Source organism: Poecilia formosa, unplaced genomic scaffold, assembly GCF_000485575.1.
Source record: "Poecilia formosa unplaced genomic scaffold, Poecilia_formosa-5.1.2 Scaffold68, whole genome shotgun sequence".
In the NCBI taxonomy this organism is placed as follows: domain Eukaryota; kingdom Metazoa; phylum Chordata; class Actinopteri; order Cyprinodontiformes; family Poeciliidae; genus Poecilia; species Poecilia formosa.
In genome coordinates, this window is record NW_006800007.1 from 1,749,522 (window position 1) to 1,770,762 (window position 21,241).

Consider the following 21,241-nt stretch of genomic DNA (forward strand, 5'->3'; position numbering starts at 1 on the left):
AAGCAATAATGTGTGTCATCTCATGTATTCAAGCAACAGCCAGGAAGAGATATCTCCCATTTATGGCCTCTGGTTTCCATTTCAGAGCTCTACGAATGTCCTGCGTTATCCTGCTCATACGTTGTTTGATTACGCTGACTTGGTGATTTAGTGCTGCTAAGCCATGTGAGATTGACCAAATATGTCAATATTTAGAAGTCAATTAGGAGATTTAGACTGAGGTTTGGAGAAAATGACTGCAGTTTTTTTCCATGTGCACAATGATATAGCGGTGTCTTCTGTCAGAGTCCTCCAGATGTTGGTGTGGTGATGCTTCAGGAATGAGACTCTGCATGCATGACTTTGGTTGGACAGCAAAGTTTTATTTCAAACTGCAGCACAACCGAATGGTGAGGAAATCTTGGCCCAATCATAGTGAGTCCCCCCCGATCGCTAGCCAGCATCTCTTTTACAGGGTGCTGGTCAGCACAAAGTAAACGTTATCACATACCTACGTTCCAGTTGTAGGCATGTTTAGATGTTTGCAGTGGATCGTCTGCTACTGGAGTCCACAGATTAAACTTGTTTTTCAAACTCGGTGTCTTTTGGCGCGTCTGCTCCTCCCAAGTCTTTCCAAAAAAAAAAAGCCCTCCTGTACGATCAGACATTACAATATCCATGTCCACAACATCACCTTATGTTTTCCATCTCATCTCACTTCTGTGTAATAACAGACTGCAGCAGAGAAGATCCAGTTCCTAAAAATAACTCCTGAATATTGTCTGAGTCTGGCTGTGTTTTGTGTGTGCAGCATTCAGGGGATGTAGTTACTTATTAAGGCAGGACCAAACAACTCAGCTGACTGCAGGTCTGTGTCAGTGACCGCTAAGTCACTGACCAGCTAACCATGAGTGCATCATCATCATCATCATCATCACCTGTGGGAGTGTTGTAAAGTCTTGGCCAAGTTAAAATCAAACAAAGAAATGTGTGAAAAGACTTAAATCTTTTAAGAGTTCATTTCATCATTTTCTTGATAAGTATGCACTGTTGTAGTTTATAAAAGATATAAAAAAGTGTGAAAGAACCACATGGTTTAGCTTTTTATGGTCAAGTTCTTTTCAAGTTTCAGTTTTTAAACGTTGAATTTTATCATTCATTATTTGAAATGGGAAGTTTGCTTATGCAACAACATAAACCACATTGGTAAACGCTAATATTTCACTGGACCACTTTCAGCTGTTGCATTGTTTTTATAAGTTTCTGTAATGTTGCATGATTTATTTCCATCCAGTTTTGCATTAATTTTTGTTGGAATTTCATAAAGTAACTTCATTTCAAAGCAGCTGTATGAGAAGAAAAGGTGAAGCTGTGAAAGAGTCAAGGTGAAATCCCTCCAATGATTCATTTTCTTCTCCTGTTAGCAACAGTTACCTGAAATAACTAAAGTTCACTTGCAGTGAACAGGATTTCTTTATGTCCAAACTTTACACACAAACTCCAGGACAACTCTGGCAGAAGGTGACTGTAAGCGTATCTGTATTTACAATGAGGGGCGAAGGCTTTTGGGCGACAGCTTTGTGAGGAAGATTGCACACAAGCTGCATCTGTTCAACAAAAACATCTTTTGCTTTGAAGTGGGGAGTGGGTCACTGTCAGTCAAGATTTGGCCCAGTACTTGTATACATTTCTGTTATGCCAGAATGAGTAGCAGAAGTTGAGAAGATGAAGGGTCAATTCTGTAAATACTGACTCTTTACTTTCATTTAATATCTTACAATAAATGCTTTTGACAAAATGTCTTTGATCTTCATCCAGTTTTCCACAGGAACATGAGAAACAGCTGCCATATTGTTTGACCATGACAGCAGTTTGGCCAGAGTTGGAACTAGTTACCCGATTACATTTGATTGTGACTTTATTGAAAAAATTACTTTTAGGAGTATTTTTTGCTGCGCTGGGCTGTTTAGTTTTACTTGAGTGATTTTATTATGAAGTTTTTCTACCCTTACTTGAGTAAAATTTCTGGATTTTCCACCCACTGAATGAAAAACAAACACGTTTTAACCAAAAATTCACCAGACGCAGACACACACCTGCAGTTTCTGTTAAAGTTTCATGAGTTTTTTATTGAAAGAAATTGATTTGGAAAACTTATTTTGTCTGATTTTGTTATTTTTTTATTACTTATATGAATTGTTGTCATTTTTGTTCTTAAAATGCCAAACTTTCCACTTATCTTAATATTTTGATCTGTATGATGATGTAATTTTTAAATATGAAATGAATAATAATTTACTTTGATAAGTTACTGAGTGCTTGAGCAGATTTTTTTTTTTTTTTTTTTTTTTTTTACCAAATACTTTTTTTACTCTTACTTGGGTAATTTCTTAGACAGCTACATTTTACTTTTACTTGAGTATAAATGTGTTCAAGTGCTACTCTTTCTTGAGTACAATTTTTGGGTACTCTATGCACCACTGAGTTTGGCAGTAGCATTAAATATGATGGGCTACATGTGTTAGCTGAGTTTTGACTGAAATTAATGAATTAAAGCTCCTGAATCAATACAAATGAGAAGCCTTTGTAGCACTGATAACCTGTCCCTTCAAAATGCTGACAGCTTCTGGCCACCCACGTTGCTCCTGAAGACAGGCCGACACCTAGCATGGCTTCTTTAACACTGTGTGTATGAATCAGTTGAATAAGAAACACTGTGAAGAGCTTCGCAGAGACATCAAGGTTAAAGCTGCTATATAACTGCAAATCATTAAATTAACATAAGCCAAAGCAGTTCATGTGCAGAAAAAGTCACCAGTTCACATGAAAACGCACTTCGTCTCCGAGCAGAACAGTGTTTGCAGGGAAGCATCGGTGCTTCTATTATAGAGGTGAAAGAATCAATGCGGCAGAGCGCTTTTCATTTATTTCTCCAATGTTTCTCTTGAGGTTACCTTCCACTTCAGTGATTTATTCTTTTTATTCCTCCTGATGAGTGTTACAACCTGTGTATCGACTTGTGAACTGTACATAAAGGAAAAGGCTGTTTTCACATGCATCAACTCCAAACAGAAAGATTTGAAATCCGTTGTCAGTTTGCATTAAAGTGCCGATTTACTCCAAGTGTTAATGCTTGAAATGACAAACAATTTGAGTCTAACTGGCTGTCTTCACAATCCTAACTTTTCTTTTATTTTATTTTACAAATGAAAATATAAGTGTAGTCTTCATTCTTTATTCTGCAAATCTTTTGACGAACCTATAGCTGCATATACTGATATTACATTATACACAACTGGACTCTGTCTAATTAATAAGTGATCAGACACTGTTTGAATTGTTGTTTACAAATCATTTCTCTTCACGGTTGAATGCTGTTGTGTGTTGGTCAGTCTTGAAATCTTTGTAAATTTGAATTTTGCGTGTAAAAGATGCAATTTGTGAAACAGTGGTGTATCGATAAATCACAGTAAAGATGTCAGAATTTGCATCTAGCATGAAAAGAAAGAAAAAATAGATCATCAACACTTTCATTTGGAGTGGGGACATTTTACAATTAAGGCTGGAGTTTCTAGATTGACAGTCTAAAATAGGAGGCACAGTCCAAGGGAACATTTTTAGAAAACAGAGACATTATTGTAGAAGCCTGGTCATTTGGATGCAGTTTACAGGGTTAATTTTTAAAATGACTGTGGTCTGTGAAACAATAATAAAAGTAGTTTTAACTTATGAATCTGTTGCAGTACAGAGGCTCAGACAGTTTCTCTGTCTCACATTTTAATTGACAGGATTGTAAATATTCTGTCAATATAGTCAAATGTTTAATTTCTAAATCGTTTTATACGTTTTGACACATTTTTCCCCTTTTTTACAGATGGTGCTGAAGAGTTTTTCAAATTTGTGAAGAGAAATATATTCCCACAAAACCCTAAACCTACTGATGATTCAGTTCCTGCAGTTTTCCAACATTTTTTTTTTGTATTTTTTTTTTTATTAATGCAAGTCGAGTGGGACACTGAAGAAGCAGCCAAATAAGTCAATTAGTTTGTGGCACAAAACTGAGCTGATGTCAGATAAAAAATATTTTAGAGAATTTTGGGAGAAGATTTTTTTTTAACTTTATAGATCAGTCAATCAATAAATCAATCTTAGTTTCGAAAACTCTTTTCATACATCGAACAAAAACCCGCCCACCCAGAGAAACGTCCCATGAGCACCCGCTAAACTGTAACCATGGCAACAGAGGAAACTGTTAAAGCTGAAATTGAAAACACTGGCAATATAAAAAGCCACAGAGAAATAAGTAGAAAGAAAACAGTAAACTAAATTGGCAAAGCTGGTAAAAGCAAGAAAGTTCAATACATAAACAAAAAATAAGAGTCAAAAATAATCAACTGACGCCTAAAAGAAATAAATGGTTAAAAATAATAAAATCAATTACAAAAACACTCATTTGTAGACTTTGCTTTAACAAAGTCTGTTTTTAAAACTTTGAATGCAAAACTTAAAAAAAAAAAAATCATAAAAATATTATTTAAATAAATCCTGAAAGGCACTGGAAGTCAAAGCGACTTTCCTTTGTACCTAAGTTATGTAAATTCTCTTTGGTTCTCCAAAAAAAAAAAACACATGCAGGTGAGTTTTGTATTAATTGCAGTGAATGTGATGCAATGAACAAATATACAGAGACATTTTGGAGGAATTGTCTGCTGTAGGGTACAAGCACAGAATGACTGACCACAGATCAGTTCCCACCCAGTTCCACACCCACATAGCGAGGAGCACATTACCGATGGAGGCAATTTAGCTAGAACTGAACCAGGAATTATCGGTCAGAATGAGGCTTTAATGATGAAAATGTGGGTCAAGATTCTCTGGCTTGAGAGAGAAACTGTCACACTCCTGGAATATTTTCTAGGTCAAAGAATGATACTTTTGTTTCACTTCTGTGTGATTTTAAATTTAAGATAACACCAAAGTCCTTCACAACCCCACATGGGGGAGGTGTCAGAACCAACTCTGACTAATAACTTGTGAATCTGCTTTGTTCAGGTTGAGCTGTAGAAAATCTTCCACCAACCATCTGCTGATGTCAAAGATGCAGTTGAAAATGGGATCTAAGGGTTTTGTGGCATCAGGACACACAGTAATATAAAACTGAGTATCATCTGCATAACTATGGACATGTGTCTCTCATCCCCAAGAGACAGGATGTACAGATGGAAAGGAATGGGACCGTATATTGAGCCTTGGGGAACACCACATTTAATTGACAGCTAAAGAATTGTAATTATGCAAAGCAGACCTCAACCAAAAGGACCAGCGTTAGCTCTACTGCTTCTGTACTGTAGTTGGTCTCAAACGAGACTGAAACTCATTAGTTGACTCACTCAATCAAAAACAAGTTTTTCTAAAATCCTCTTTGAAAAAAATATGAAGTAGGATCTATATTTTTTTTCTCTTTAGGCAGGACTTAACCATTTACAGCCATACAGAACAACATTACTAAAATCAGTTGATTTTAATCACACTATGGTTTATAAACACCCATATTTTGTATCTTCTTTATGAAAATTATAAATCTGTCAATTGTCATTACAATATAATCATTACTATGGATGTGATTCCTGATTTGTTGCCATATTGTTGATATGTAGTCAAAGATTTTAACAATATGACACTTGCATCACATATATCGCTACTGTATTGCTTTACTTACATCAGTATAAAATAATTTAAATGAATAAATAATAATTTAAATGAGTTACAAAGTATTTTCTGCTCTTGTCAGCATAGGTTATTCCAATAAAACCGGTTAGGTTCACTGACATTTGAGGCTTTAGTAACTTATTAAGTAAACCTTCAGATTTAATCTGAGTTTATCGTCTTCAGCTGCAGTGCACATCTGCCTGGATTTTATTTCTTTATGACTAGACCTTATCATTCCACGCCTTGCTGTGTGAATCTTCAATAAAAACCTAAAAACCTAAGATAAATAACTCAGACACAAGTCAAAGTGCCACAACTACAGATAGTAAATGTTTATTCATGTGCATTTGGTTCCGGCTGTTTTTTTTGGGGGGGGGTTAGCATTTTTGTAGTATCTGCTTAAGCAAGTTTTCATTGCAAATTGTTTCACCTGATAGCAAATTACACCAATGATGACCTCATTTTTCCACTAGTTTACTGAAAGAAGTAGAATCACAAGACAAAGCACAAGCATTACCCAACAGAGTTGTGAAAGTTTTAAAATTAGCAGTAAAATGTGCTGAGCATGAGGAAGAAAACATTTTTTTTAACTTTAACGATATCTGTCAGTGGCTTTTTTGTTTATATGCTTATAGCGATTTTGTTGGTTTGGATCGCATGAGAGCTAAACTTCATTGTGCATAAGTGAAATATTTCTTCTTTTTTTTTAATATTTCACAAGTTTCTCCAGGAAAGTTTTGGTTTTCTCCTCATTTCAGCGAACCAGCTGGATTTTATCATGTGGACACAATGTACTCCCAGTTTAGCCAGAATCTGTCTCAAAGTAACAAGTTATTCTGTTAAAAGGATGAATGATTTTGACATCCCAAACGGTTGTTGTACTTTAGGACTTATAAGACAGCCATTTGCACAGGACAAAACAAGAGAGCTTTGGTAACTGGCCAACTTTAGATTCCCTTTAGCTCACTGCTTGTGCAACGTTGTGTGACTCCATCATAATCTAAAAATCTGTTCGTAATCAGGTGCCCATCCATACTGGTTTGTTTCACATCAAAGGGTGTGTTTGATGTGAAACAAAACTTCCAGTCGAGCCAGAAACTGGACCCGACTGAATCACATGATGGATGTCTGTTTTGTTCTAATTTTGTGTATTTCTTTGTGTAAACTTCCTGGAAATTGTTTGATTTTCTCTCAGCATCGTTCAATGATTTTCTTCAAACATCTCAACATTAATGAGAAATAATTATCAGACCATTTTTTCCCCCACTGGCCTCTAAGTTATAAGTTTACAAGCATTTCCTGGGTATTTAGAACTGACTTTTAAACTTCATTACTTAGACCAAAAATGTTGAGAGTATTTCCATAAGCCCATCTATTTGGTGAACAGTATAATGGATGGACATTCCAATGGTATTTATACTTGCACATAATTCCTTGGACAGATTTAATAAACCTTTAGAGGTCAATAATTCACTTTATGATATGATATGATGTCACACAAGGAATAATACAATAATAATTATGTTTTTCTGGTCTTGCCTAAAGTATGGACACAGGTATGCCTCTATGTAACTCAAGTTTTGATTAAGTGATTTAATGTCAGATAGTTTAAAAAGTAATTTGCAATTTTGTACAGTATATATAAACAAATGGTTTCAGATGCTGTTGTAATGTTTATTACTTACTTTGTTGATTTTTGAACATTTTACCCCCAGAATGTTTTGTAAACTGTTACATTACCCAAATTTATTATTTTAAAAAATATTGAAACGAAAAGAAAAAAAAATCCCCTTCACTTTTTTTTGCAATTTTAACTCCTTGGTCATTGTCAGATAAATTATCTTCATTTATAAGTTATAACATTACTTTAATACTTTCTGAATATCAAAGTCATGTGAAGTTGCTAGTAGTTGCCGCAACTTTGACAAAACTTTTCCTGTGCTGGTTTTCAGAAAACACTCCCAGAGTTGAGTTGGCATTATTTTTATTTTAACAGCAATATATTGTTGCAGTCTGCTTCAATAACAACATCTGTTATTTTTAGTTTTATGCTGCAGCATCTGGAAGCAGACTTGTGACTGGTAAGATCCCCAGATGATTAAACATTTGAACATTTACACCTTGAATAATTGTGTGTGAGTTCTTTTCCCTGATCAAAATGTGGTTCTGGTTTGCAAAAAGCACATTTAGGCAAATGTGTGCTCCTCTTTGAAAACTAGAATGATTTAAAACTTGACAGAATGGATTGTGAAAGACAAAATTGTGGGAATGCAAGAATGTTGTATCATCCCAACTGGAAAAAAGAGAAATAAAATGTGTTTTCTGTTAGATATTCAGATTAAAATTCTGTTTTGCTTTTCCCAAACCGATGGAGAAATATATAAAACTGGTCAAAACGTTGCTTCGTTCAGTAGACCTCCTTTCTGATAAGGCTGCAGAGAAAAAAAACAAACATGATTTGTTTTTATAAACCATTAATCAAGACGGGCCATAACTTGCTGAGTGGGGAAAACAAGTTTCTAACTGACATTTCAACACAACCATGAAAAACAGGTTTAATTATCCAGTCAGAACAAGTATGATGTATTTTCCAGTCAATTGGTATTCTTACTATAAATGTTTAAGTAATCTGATTACTGTCTCCATTGTATTCTGAATTTTTGTAGAACTTATTTGAGGAAAAGAGTTTATTGAATTCATCACACCTTTGTGTTGGCAGCATTCTTGCACCATAACTTTTATCTGCCATTTTAAAATCAGTTGGTTACTGTTTTTTACAGTGGCACTGAAAAAAAGGAAGTTTATCCTGTTTTAAAAGAAGAGATTTATTAACACTACTTGAGAAAATTAAAAGAGTTGGCAGTGTTTGTAACCTATGGAAGCCCATTTCTGTGACTGATGAAAAAAAAACAAACTTGTGTCTCACCATTATGAGACAGTATCTTGTAACTACAAGTTACCTTTAACTGGCTCTGTGGCATTCTAAAGAGGTGAATGACAAATTCATAGGAAGAAATGGATGTTGCTAACCTGAGGCAATACTTCAGAAGTGGATTTACAAGCCGTGAAATCTAGCAAGTTTTGGCAAAATCCCATGTCAAAAGAAGAGGAAAAAAATAGACAAATTATCTCATAATGATGAGGTAGATATGCCATAATACACTTTTTATCATCAGTGTTGGAAGTGGGCTTCCATAACAATCAGACTTGGAAACAGCGTTTATAGAAGATGAAGCTGGTATAAGAGAGTATGACTTTTCTCCAAAGTAACTTTGAAAAGTCAGATTCCAGTTTATAAATGTGTAGCCCTTTGTGTTTTGGTGTTTTGGTGATTTGATGGAGCTACTGAAGCTTTTGGTCATAATACACGTGGAGATTATGGTTGTGCTAAGAATTTATCATTCTCCCTCCACTTCCTGGTAAATGGAACCTTAAATTGCAGATGCTTGGTTGTCATTTGCAGTCATATCTGGAGAAGTGTTTATGGCCGCATACCCAGATTTCCACGACCCACTTTAGGGTCCTGACCCCAACCCTTGGGCACCACTACTCTACAGAAATATAGCTTTAACTCCATTTTCTCCCTTACTCTAATTGACATGGCGTGTATTTTACATTCATAAACGGGATTATTAAAGCTCTAAACGAAAGATGAGACCCTACAATTTCTCCTCTTTCTCTTCGTTTTGGGTTGCTCCCTCCCCAGCTTCCATTTCCTCCCCCATGCTCACTCCTCTCAGTGTTGACTGACGTTTCTGGCTGCGCTGCCATGGACTCCAACCCCCAGCTTCCTACCACAAATTGCAACAAGCGTGAACCTAAACAGTCGCTTCTGGACACCAACGGAAAGGCACCAACGAAGCGCTTTTTTTTTTTTTTTTTTTTTTGCTCCAGGCATCAGAAACAAGTGGAGAAGGGAAATAAACAACTTTCGAGGATCAGAGCTTCCTGACAGCAACGCGGTTAGGATCCTGCTTAGGTGAGTGCAGGCAGCCGCGTTCACTCAACTTTGTTTTCAAAGGCTTGACTGAACTGCGCAAAATCCGCAAAACCAGATGCTTAGTTCGGATAAAAACGCGAACAGGAATATGAGCGATCTATGAAAACCATAATCGAGGACAATAAAAACGAACAATGTCGGTCTGTTTTCTGTATTTCTTTCCGTTTCCCCAGTGTAAGCTCTCAACAGAGCGGAACAAGTTAGTGAAATAAAGAGAAAGTGAGTTTCATTAAAAAAAAATTAAATATGGGCTACATATTTAGCTTTCTTTAAAAACATGTTTACAAACATTATTTAGTGAAATGATCTGATAATTATTTGTATTTCTTTTAGGCTGAGATCAACTTACAGAACTTAATGTAATGTAATAAGGACGTTTAATTTTAAAAACACTTTAAATGTTTTCATAAGTAATATCGTCCAAGTATCTTAATAGAGTAGTTGTAGATGGAAGTGAGATGGGCAAGAAAGATCTCCAGTAGCGGTCAGTCATGCAACGAATCCGAAGAAGCTTCTGACTGAGGACACTGTTGCCATATGACACTAATGACATGCAAACAGCTGAATATCCAGGACACAGAAAGACAATATTTCATGATAACATGACCTGGATGACACCATCCCTTGTTAGCAAGCATTGCTAATCTGCATCATTTGCTTTTGCCATTCCCCCTTAAGTCTCACTTTAGGGTTGAATAGAAAACCAGACAGAGAAACTTGGTGCTCTGCAGCGATGAAGTCTCCTTTCGTACTCCTCTGGGTTTTGAGGTCATACTTCAGATATCATGTGAGCTTTTGAGATGCTAACACTTTCCCCCAGTTGTAAAGAAAACAACAACACCTTATTGGCACAATGACAACAGTCCAGAAGTGAAAAAGTAGCAGCCAACTTTGTTGCAGAAAACCAGAAGGAGTAATTGTTCATAAAAAGCAATTCCTCAACCACATTATGAACTAGTTCTAGAACCAGTTGGATCTAGAACCAGCTTTATTAAACGTTAAAACTGGTTGTTTTGATTGTGGTCTGCTTAGAATAAGTTACAAGAGTGTGTAGTGCGGTGGCATAAAAACACTGGAATGTTGTGCTTAGCAGTGAAATGGTGGAACGTTGCACACATGGTCACAGCGCCTGCAACATTTAATAGCACCTCTGTAAAGAAAAACAACTACAAATAAAATCCTGGTTCGGCTCGAGCATAATCTCTCCTCTAATAATGATGTTGTTTTTGTTTGTTTCCTTCTTCGACCTTCCCCTCACAGTGAGCGGTGGGGAAAAATTTAGATTTCTTCTGTGCAACCCTCCAGTTGTTTTACCGACTGTAGATCAGCAAAATGAGTAGCTTTTTTTTGCAGCCATTTGCATTGCTTTGCAAGGGTTCAAGGCATATCTTCTTTAGTTGAATGGCATTTTTTTCTTTTTCTGTTTTCTGTTTCTATAACAGAAAGTTGTAGATTAATTAAAACCTGCTAAAGTGATTGAGTAAAGCATATCTTCATTGGACGTCTTAGGAGTGGCAATAAATGTGGCAACAGTGATTTCTTTTTTAAAAACAAACAAAATAATAAACACTTTTTTTCTTAATGTGGGATTTATTGCCCATTAATTTAATGAATTCACTGAAATGTGGATTATGTTGTAGGGTTTAAGTTTGTTTAGAAAACAGTACCTTACAGAAAATGAGCCTTTATTATCATAATGGAGTTTATTACTGTGTGCTGGTATGAGCTTCAACGTGTCCATTTTACAGTGTCTTGTAAATTTAAGTAAAACATGTAGATCATTTTGGAATATGTTTCTGGGTTTATGATTTAACTGGGCATTTGATGAGAAAGGGAAATGCCGAATCTTTACCCCCCAACCAGAAAAGTGTTTTTATGAAACTTCCAGGAGGAGCTTGGTCTTACTCCTTCATTAAGGTATGAAGTAAACAACATAACAATGACAAACTGCTGCCAGAAGCAAAAAGAAAAACAAGAGGAACCTGTTTTTACTACCTTTTCTGAAGAAGAGTATCATCCATGTGATGTAAAGTCTTTGGCATGTGTTATATTTTTACAACTCTTACGCGGTTGTAAGAGTTGTGAAATTCTTACAGTGTGAGTGTTTCTTTCTCCTTCAAACCTGGATCACTCACTGAGTTAAACATTACTTTGTGGTAATTTGAGAAACAAACCTTAAAGTTTTGAGATAAATTAACTTAAACCAAAGTAAACTTTTCCCTACTCATTTTCACAGATTTTTAAAATGATTTGGTGTTTCTCTCGATCAGCAGGTCAGCCTGGATAGTCTTGTTTAATGGAGATAACTTGAAAGCAAACATCTGGGGTTCATTAGTATGAAAACCGCAAGCAAGTTGCACATCTGTGAAAACATCACTTGTGATGAATGAAAGACGGATGTTTCGTAATGACTTTATTTTCAGGGAAACCCTGATTAAATTTAACAAGCAACTCTAAGCCACATCCTACAATAGCTTAATTTAAGTTAGCCTGTTCTGTGACAACATCAAGAGAATGTCTTACAGGTATTAATGTAAATGATTGTTGATGTGTGAAAAACTAGATCAAAATAAACTGCAGTAAGTCGGTTTGGGTGTTGTAAAACATTAAGCTATACATTATATGCTTGGGTTCGCTTAAGTTTTCAAAACTGCAAGATGGATGTACAACAAGGTTCGGTTTTAGGATGACTGCAATTTTCTTTATTAATTAAATACAGAGAAGTAGTTAAAGAGGCATTAGAGATGATCATGCTCAAATATGCAGATGACTCTTATGCAGTTGTGTAATATATATAATTAATGACGCAAAGCATTTTTTTTTATTGCTGTCTGATATTATATTACTCTAAACTTTTTCTCTTTTAGATCATTTTGGATTACCAAAATTATTTAGAATTGCTAAAAGCCAAAATAAACAGGAACTGATTTTTTTAATCACTTTTTTGAATTTGGAAATGGTAAATGTGTTTGTACAAAGCTTGATTAAGTCCAGAGGATCCCAAAACACTTCACTTACAAACACATTCACACATTTTTGCATTTTGCTCACAGAAACCACGCTAATTAAGTCTGATGTAACAGGAAAAAAGATTGGTGTTTTTTATACAGCATGTAAATATCTGTGTTCAGCTCTGTGTTGCATTTAAGATTAGCTCAATGTTTAAACTCCATCAAACTCTCTGAATGTGTTTTGCAAACAATGTCAGAAATTATTGTGTTGTAACTGATCAGAGAAAAATATAAAAAGTAGTTGAGATGAACTATTCTAGTATTTTGTCCTATAAGTGTCTCTCAATACCAAGTGACATTTCTATGTTATGAATCGGTGACAGCTTTCCTATTGTGTGACCTTTTGGAGCCAAGAAACTCACTGAGTTTTGATGGTATCATATTACTGTAGTTTTAGATCAAAACTAGTATAATTGAAAAAAATGACTTTTTATTTTTCTTTTTCTTCTGGCACTCATGTGAAAGTTCAAAGGGGAAATCTGCTGTTGCTCAAAAAGAACACAACGGCCTGTCTCACATTTACCAAAAAGTATCTTTGTGGTCCTCAAGAGCTGCGAGAAAATATTCTGTGGATTGACAAGACAAAATTGAAACCTTTTTGCTGGTAGGCTTTCCACTACTTCTGGTGCAAAACTAGCATATGTCTCAGAAAAAGAACATTATATCTACAGGTAAGCATATCCGGGGCTGTTTTGTTGCTTCAGGTCCTGGATGACTTGCTGTGATTGATAGAATCATTAATTCTACTCTCTAAAAGGTAATTCTAGTTCAAAGTACATCAGCAAGTCAATGTCAAAACTGCACAGAAATAAAAACAAAACACAGGTCTTAGAGTGGCCTTGCAAACTGCAGTCAAATCAGATTGAAATGCTGTTGTATGATCTTAAACATGCAGTTCATGCTGGAAAAGCTACTAGAAAAACTTAATTAAAGCAAGTAATTCTTAGAATTGTAAAATACCATCAGGAAATTAATTTATCTCAAGAAAACATTGAGAAATGAACTAATCTCAAGAAAACCATCGGAAAAAATATCTGCAGAAAATAGGAAATTAACTCGTTATCTCAAGAAAATGATTGGGAATAAATACATGCGGACAAACCTCTTGGCTTCTGTAGTGGATAGCTTTTTCCATTACGGAATGTAATTAGACTTTTGGGTTGATCACATTAAGACATGTTTAAAGATATACAGGAATTCATTTGTTTGTGCTGCATCTAGAGTAATATTTTCAGAACAAGCATGAGCAGCAATGAAGTCCTGCCTGTTGCTGTCTAGGATTTTGGTTCTAGATGTGGAAAGATTAGTGATTTATGTTTTTTAATTCTCATTCCGTAACGTAAGTGGAGATCATGAAGGATTATAAAGCTTTAAAACCATCATAGATTTTTGCATGTTCTCCACATACATGCAGGGTTTCTCTCTGGGTACTCTGACTTCCTCCCGCAGTCTAAAAACATGACTGGGGGTTAAGTGAGTGCTCTAAGCCGCCCTTAGATTTGCGCATGTGAGTGTGCATTCACTCTGTCTGTCTCTGAGTTGCCCCACCCAGAGTGCCCCACTCCTTTGACCCAATGCCAGCTGAAGCTAGGCACTGGCAACCCATTGACCTTGCAGAGACAAGCGGCTGTAGACGATGGATGTTTGTTTTGACGTGTTAATGCAACGAAAACCCTGATATCTCCATGTTTTCTTTTCTTCTTAGGTTTTGTCGTCTACTGTGTTTAACATGGCTAACATGGAGCTGGTCATCAGGAGCTCTAGTTCACACAACCAGTCGGAGGTTTTCACATCAGTCTTTAACTCCAGCTGCCGTTTTAATGAGGAGTTTAAATACATCCTGCTTCCTGTGTCCTACGGCCTGGTTTTTGTTGTTGGGTTCGTTCTCAATGCCACGGCATTGTGGATGTTCATAAAGATGCGCCCGTGGAACCCGAGCACCGTGTACATGTTCCACCTCGCCCTGTCCGACTTTTTGTACGTGCTCTCGCTGCCCACTCTAATCTACTACTACGCCAACCGCAGTGACTGGCCCTTCGGCGTGGCGGCCTGCAAAATAGTCCGCTTCCTCTTCTACGCCAATCTCTACTGCAGCATCCTCTTCCTCACATGCATCAGTGTGCATCGGTATCTTGGCATCTGCCACCCCATCAAAGTGCTGACTAAGGTAAAGTCCCGTCACGCTCACCTGGTGTGTGGCTCGGTGTGGTGTGTCGTGACGGTCTGCCTGGTGCCCAACCTCATATTCGTCACCACCTCAAGGAGGGACAATGACACGCTGTGCCATGACACAACCAGTCAGGAAGCCTTCGAACAGTACGTTGACTACAGTTCTGTAGTCATGGTGCTGCTGTTTGGTGTCCCCTTCATAGTCATTTTGGTGTGTTACTGTCTAATGGCGCGGACCCTGTGTCAGCCCAGACAAGGATTATCTTCCAGCCAGCAGACCTCCAGGTCGCGGCAGAAGTCCATCAAGCTCATCATCGTGGTGTTGGTGGTTTTCGCAGTCAGCTTCGTCCCATTTCACATCACACGGACTCTCTACTACACATCCCGTGTGCTGAATCTCAACTGTGAGTTCCTCAACATCGTGAACTTCACCTACAAAATCACCAGGCCGCTGGCAAGCATCAACAGCTGCATCGATCCGATCTTGTACTTCCTGGCCGGAGATCACTACCGCTCCAAAATGATTTTCATTCTTAAAGGGAGAAGAAACCTGAAATACAATCAAAGTATACCGAACAGCAGTTTGGGTCTGGTGGGTAAGGGCTCGGCTCCCAAAGCCAGTGAAGAGGCTGAGAGATAGCGAAGAATACAAAGTAATAACTGTGTAATGTATTTCTACTTGTAGTGAAACCTTTCCCCTGAAAGACTATTTTGTCATAGATTTTACTTTCTATAAGTATGTTTTTTTTATTTACTGATTTATGTGAAAATATTTTTTAACATGTTCAAAGACTTTTTCAGTTCTTACTGTAGTGACACGTCTATGCACAAAGGTTATTTTTATCAAAGACACGGTTCCTTTTTCTGTGTACGATTTGCCACCACAGCAGTATTTAGATACAGAGACACAGATTTCAGGAACACTTTGGTTACACAACAAACAGATTCCTGACTTTATTTGGACTCGTTCTTAAGACTTGATTCTTGGCTTGAACTCAAGATCTGGTGTTCAAATCCTGCTCACATCTTTCTCCCTGTTGACGAAATCTGAAACTGTAGTTCATTTGTGTAAGTGAATAATATTGTCCCTTTGAGTGTTGTACTGTATACACATGACTGGTTGTCATGGTAATGCTATGCACAGTCCTTGCCAGCAAAACGAGTTAATGGAAGCTTATAAATTCATCTGTTTTTGTTTAGCGAGAGAAAGAAAACCGTCAGTACTCGATGTGATGCACAAAATGCATTTAGGCTCATAATTATTCATACCCACCTTAGATTTAGTTTTAGAGTGATCTTGGTTAGAGTGGGCCAGCCAAAGTCAGACAAAGATTTGGGCTGGTGCTTTGGCGAGAGGTGGGAGGTCATCACCAAAGACAAACAGTCAAACTACCAGAAGAAACATGCAAAAAAGCTAAACTGAAATAGCAAGAAAGATTTGATTGCAGTGACCCCAATAGTTTTTCTGTTTCTTTTAAGGGAGTGTGTAAATTATTTTTGACTTTGCATTTTTATTGAAATCTAAATATAAGTAGATACTTTTCTTTTTCAAAATTGGCACTCTTTTACATTGTCCTGTTGAGTGATGTCTGTCTAACTCCATATCAGAATCAAACTTTAAATAAATAATCAAAAATTATTTTAAAATCCAAATAATTTTGAGCTCAACTGTATTAAAAGAGTGAGCAATTGGAGCACACGAGCACACAGTATAACCAGTAAGTCATGGAAAATACATAGATATAAATATTTGTGTTATATTTATTCTGGAATTTGACAATAGGTAGGGTTTACCTACTTTTGTTAGTCTTTGAATGCAAAGCTAAATAACTAAAGGCTCATGAAGGAATTCAGTCATTTAATTTCCATATACTGGAGAAGAGATGCGTCTAATAATTGAAGGATAGTGGCTCTTCAGGATGGAAAACTCATTTATCAAACTAAAAGCACCAGGAGGAAACCATCACGTCCTACTTTATCCATTCAGAAAAGAGGTTAAAACATATACAATGAAATATAATCTTCTCATTGTGTATTAGTAAAAGAGATTAATAAGCTTTCAGTATTACCTCTCGCTGTTCAATCAAAGGTTTATTCTTAAATATATTTTTTTAATTAATGCATTTTTATGTTGTTATGAGAAGTCATGCTAGAAATGCAATCCACACATCTACATGTACAGTAAGATGCAATAAACTAAAACTGAAATTACTAACATGAACTTAGATGCTATCTAAATATTCTTTACATGTTGAATTGAATGCTTTGTTGTTAAATGTTTATAAGGTTTATGGAATAATAAATGTTTAATGTGAGAGTGTTCATTTCTATCATTAATCCAGTTCTATTCACAAATATTTTATTTATACCAAAGTGAAAGAAAACGTTGTTGCAACTCATATGATCCAAGTATCTTCAACGAGTTGTCATGGATGTTGGTGCTTTGGACTGGAAGAATCTCCAGTAGTGGTCAGTTTTGCTACAAATTTTAAAAAGCCTCTGATTGAAGACACTTCTTCAGATTTGTTGCAAGACTGACTTGACTTCTATTTGAGATTAAAAGACTAATTTCAGCATTTAAAGTATGTAAACATGTTTGATGCTATCAGTGCACAGTTCTATTTCTGTGAATATTTACAATAATGTCCAGAGTAAATTTTAAGAAATTGCTGCCTGACTGATTTATGAGTTTTCATTAAATAGAGTCCTACTATTTCTGCAACCCTTTCTTATGGTATATGTCATTTAAACATGCTGTTTATATGTTAGTAAAACCAGGAATGAAATCTGGATGTTGTCTAACAGATGAAACGCCAGTCACACAATCCTCCCCAGTCTATAAGCAGTGTTTGCATGTTGCTCGGAAACAACAGCTGCAACAAGTCCTGTGTCGGATTCCAACACAGCTGTTTTTGTCCTTCTACATTCACAGCCGACTTTTCCCCCCTTAACTTTGAGAGAAAAGTTAAGAGTCAACCCTGAAAAACTTTTTGGCTTTTAGAAGTCGCCCACACCTCGACATGGGGGAGAGTTGGCTTTCCTTCCCTCTCTTTACCTCTGGGAATGATGAAAGGAATTTCAAGGTCTTTTTAACTCTGGGATAGTTTCACTAAAGCAGATTTCATGACTTTGGTAACTCACTGCTACAAATAACCCCATTTGTACGTACAAATCTGTCTGCCCCACTGTATTCCTATGATATGAACTGTAGACACTATTAATGTAGTAATTACAGTTTAATATTACTCGTAAAGCTTCACAACCTCATGGTTGGACGGTCATAAACTGAATAAATCTGATACCAAATGTCCTGCTAAAGGAAAATGCAGCTAAAATCAACATGTTGTGTCTTTGTCAGGTTTGCAAAGTGACTTTTTAGGAGAAAGTGAAACTGAAACAATTAAACTGAAGTAGACACAACACAGGTTTTGTTTGGAATATGAGAACTGATTGTGTAGAACCAAGGATGACAGTGTATATTTGACTTTTAATCAGCCAGAAACTATGCAGACAGAGTTAACACATTTGTATAACTTTAAACCTGAAACGTTTGAAAGAAGAAATGTAAATAAAAAGCAAAGACTTTTGTTTTATAGCATTTATTATTATTAAGACAATTAATGTTCTTTTACTTTCTCACTTTTATGTAATTTCTTAATGCTAAGTCCAAAACAGCTGGAAAGGCTGAAGCTAAGTCTAGATATCACACATTTATAGGATATAGGATGCACCTTAATGCAAACACAGAAGGACCAAAGTTTCCTCAAAAGTACAGCCTGCTCTCTCTTTTTCTGTGGATGACTTCACTGTTGAGTCTGCAGTCCAGTCTGTTGTCCAGGCGAACATCGAGATATTTACATTCCTCCACCATCTCCACTTCTCCTTCCATGAATGAAATAAGATTTGATCTAACCCTGTTTCTTTTTAAATATACAATAATCGCCTTATTTTATTCATATTCAAGATGAGATGATTGTTTCCACATGCCACAAAGCGATCCACCAGCTCTCTGAGCTCAGCTTCTTGGCCATTTCTGATTCACCTGACGACTGCAGAGTCATTTGAGTTTGTTTTTTTAGATGACAGGACTTTGTTTTGAAATGAAAGTCAGAAGTGTACAGAGTGAAAAGAAATGGTGAGAGTACAGTCCCCTGTGGTGCTCCTGGTCTGCTTCAGTCTCCATCTGTGATCTGTCAGGTAGTCATTGATCCCAATGATTGGCCTCCATCTGTGTCTGTTGGAGTTTCTGACAAAGCAAATTGGGCTGACTTTTGTTAAATGCACTGTAAAAATCAAAGAGCATGACCCTTACAGTTCTTTCTGCTTAGTAACAGTGGATGTGTTGAAGTTGCAACTCCAACTCGGCAAAAAGCAAACTGCAGTGGGTCTTGTTATGTGCTCGTTTGTTCACACAGATGGGCCAAAAGGAGTCTCACCAGACCTTCGTGATGTGGGATGTCAGACCAACAAGTCTATAGTTGTTAATGACTAATGGATTAGTTTTCTGTGGAATTGGAACCAGACAGGATGTCTTCCACAACCTCAGAACCCTTTTTTGGATCATGCTGTGATTGAAGAGGTTTTGCAGAATCCCATGGCTGCTCTGCACAGAGCTCCGGGACTCTGGGGCTGACACCATCTGGACCTGCAGCCTTGTTCCTGTCCAGCCTATCCAGCTGTTTCCTGAGACCGATAAGAAGGGTGGAGAGGCAAGGGAGCAGCAGCATCTCCTGATTTGGTTGAAGCCAAACGTAGAAACAGAAGAGTCCATGACTGAGGTGTAAGATAAAACTGAGGTGTGACAGGAAAGCTGAGTCACAAGTTGAATGTCTGTTTGGCTGGGGGCAGGAGAAGAGGATGCTGAGCTTGTTTCTGAACTACTGAAGAATGAGCACCATTCATTGGCTCTGCCCAGACTTTCATCCGTTAAATCCTTCCTGAGCTTGAAGCTTATGATCCCCTTCATCCCAAACCACACATCCCTGATAATGTTCCTCTGTAGTTTGCTCTCCAGACTCTTCCTGTACTCTTCTTTTCCATCTCTTCACTTTGAACTCCTTCTGTTTACTCCTCAGTAATGCCCAGTCTCCCTCCCTTGTTCAACGCTTCCTTCATTGGTGATCCAGCATTTATAATTTGTTATTATAATAAGTATGATTATTGTCCAAAACATATTTTTTTTGGAATTGTGGCATAAGAATTTAGCTTACAGACAATGCCACAATCTTCCATAATCTTTTAGAATGATTGTATACAAAACAAGTGCTATCAAAAAATGCACAAACAAATTATTTGTCTAATGTGTGCACCTATGCAACCAGGTTATTGCAGTATTTTTTTGCCTATGTTTTATGTTTCCTCTCTGAGATATTTGTATTTGTCTATACATCATTTGAATACTTTAAGAAGTTTGTTACAAATTGAAGGTGGGAAACTTTTGGTGTTGATTTCTATCCACAGAGGTGTGTCCACTTTTGTTATCCACTATATATTAAATGATAAATAAAATCAGATAAGAAGATATGTAAGAAGGGGAGAGCTGTCTAATAGTGTAAAGGTGAAGGTACATGTAGAGATTTATGTTTTTTTTTAAAGGTGGGACTTGTAATAGGCTATACCCTTTTGTTTTTGTTTTGTTGGAATCCAACATGTGTGGACTCATCCTGTAGTTGTGCTGCTTTTCTGCAGGTATGGCAACTCTACTCTATACTCTTCATGTAGTTCTTGCCTGATGACTGCAGGGATATTCTCAAGCTTCCATCTCTGTACAAGTAAAATACCTTAAGGAAGAAGAAAATGGAGTTGTGTATGATGATTATTTGAGAAATAAATCTGTTGTTCTGGCCCAATTAAATTATTAAGCAAACTGCTATGTCAGATTAAATTAATATATTTATCTGTTGTGTGATGGCATCAACCATGAACTAGTATCATCTCATGTTTTTACAAATTTGTGTGCCATTTCTACAAATCCAATCTGAATCTTGATTGGGGCAAGTCAGTAGATTTACATTGTTATAATTACTATTGTAGTTATTTCAGGTTTATAATTTATCCCCACATCACTATTTATCAAATGAAAAAAAAATGTTTCGAAATAAAACAGCTGAAACCTGAACAAATGTTACGCTTTATTACGAGCCTGACAAGGCTCGTAAAAAGGCTCATCAGCGCCTCCTCCTGGTTTAATTTAGATGCGCAACTGAAAAGCACAACTCTTATCAAACGGACATTCACAATGATGCTTTATATTAAAAATCACTTTTTAGTTTACATTTAGTGATTGTTTTCCTCTCTGGAGATTTTATCCAGATTTAAATCGAATCTGTTTTAAATCTGTAATATAAAAATACAACTGAAACGATTATTCACT

The 21,241-nt window shown here is 36.6% G+C and overlaps 1 protein-coding gene across 1 annotated transcript; it reads left to right on the plus strand.

The window, feature by feature from the left end:
* The first annotated feature begins 9,436 nt into the window (after positions 1-9,436).
* LOC103140137 (P2Y purinoceptor 4) lies at positions 9,437-17,188 on the plus strand. Its single transcript, XM_007555117.2, has 2 exons — positions 9,437-9,667; positions 14,405-17,188. The coding sequence occupies exon 2, from the start codon at positions 14,429-14,431 to the stop codon at positions 15,506-15,508; it is 1,080 nt and encodes a 359-aa protein (XP_007555179.1). The 5' UTR covers positions 9,437-9,667; positions 14,405-14,428; the 3' UTR covers positions 15,509-17,188.
* The last annotated feature ends 4,053 nt before the right edge of the window (positions 17,189-21,241 follow it).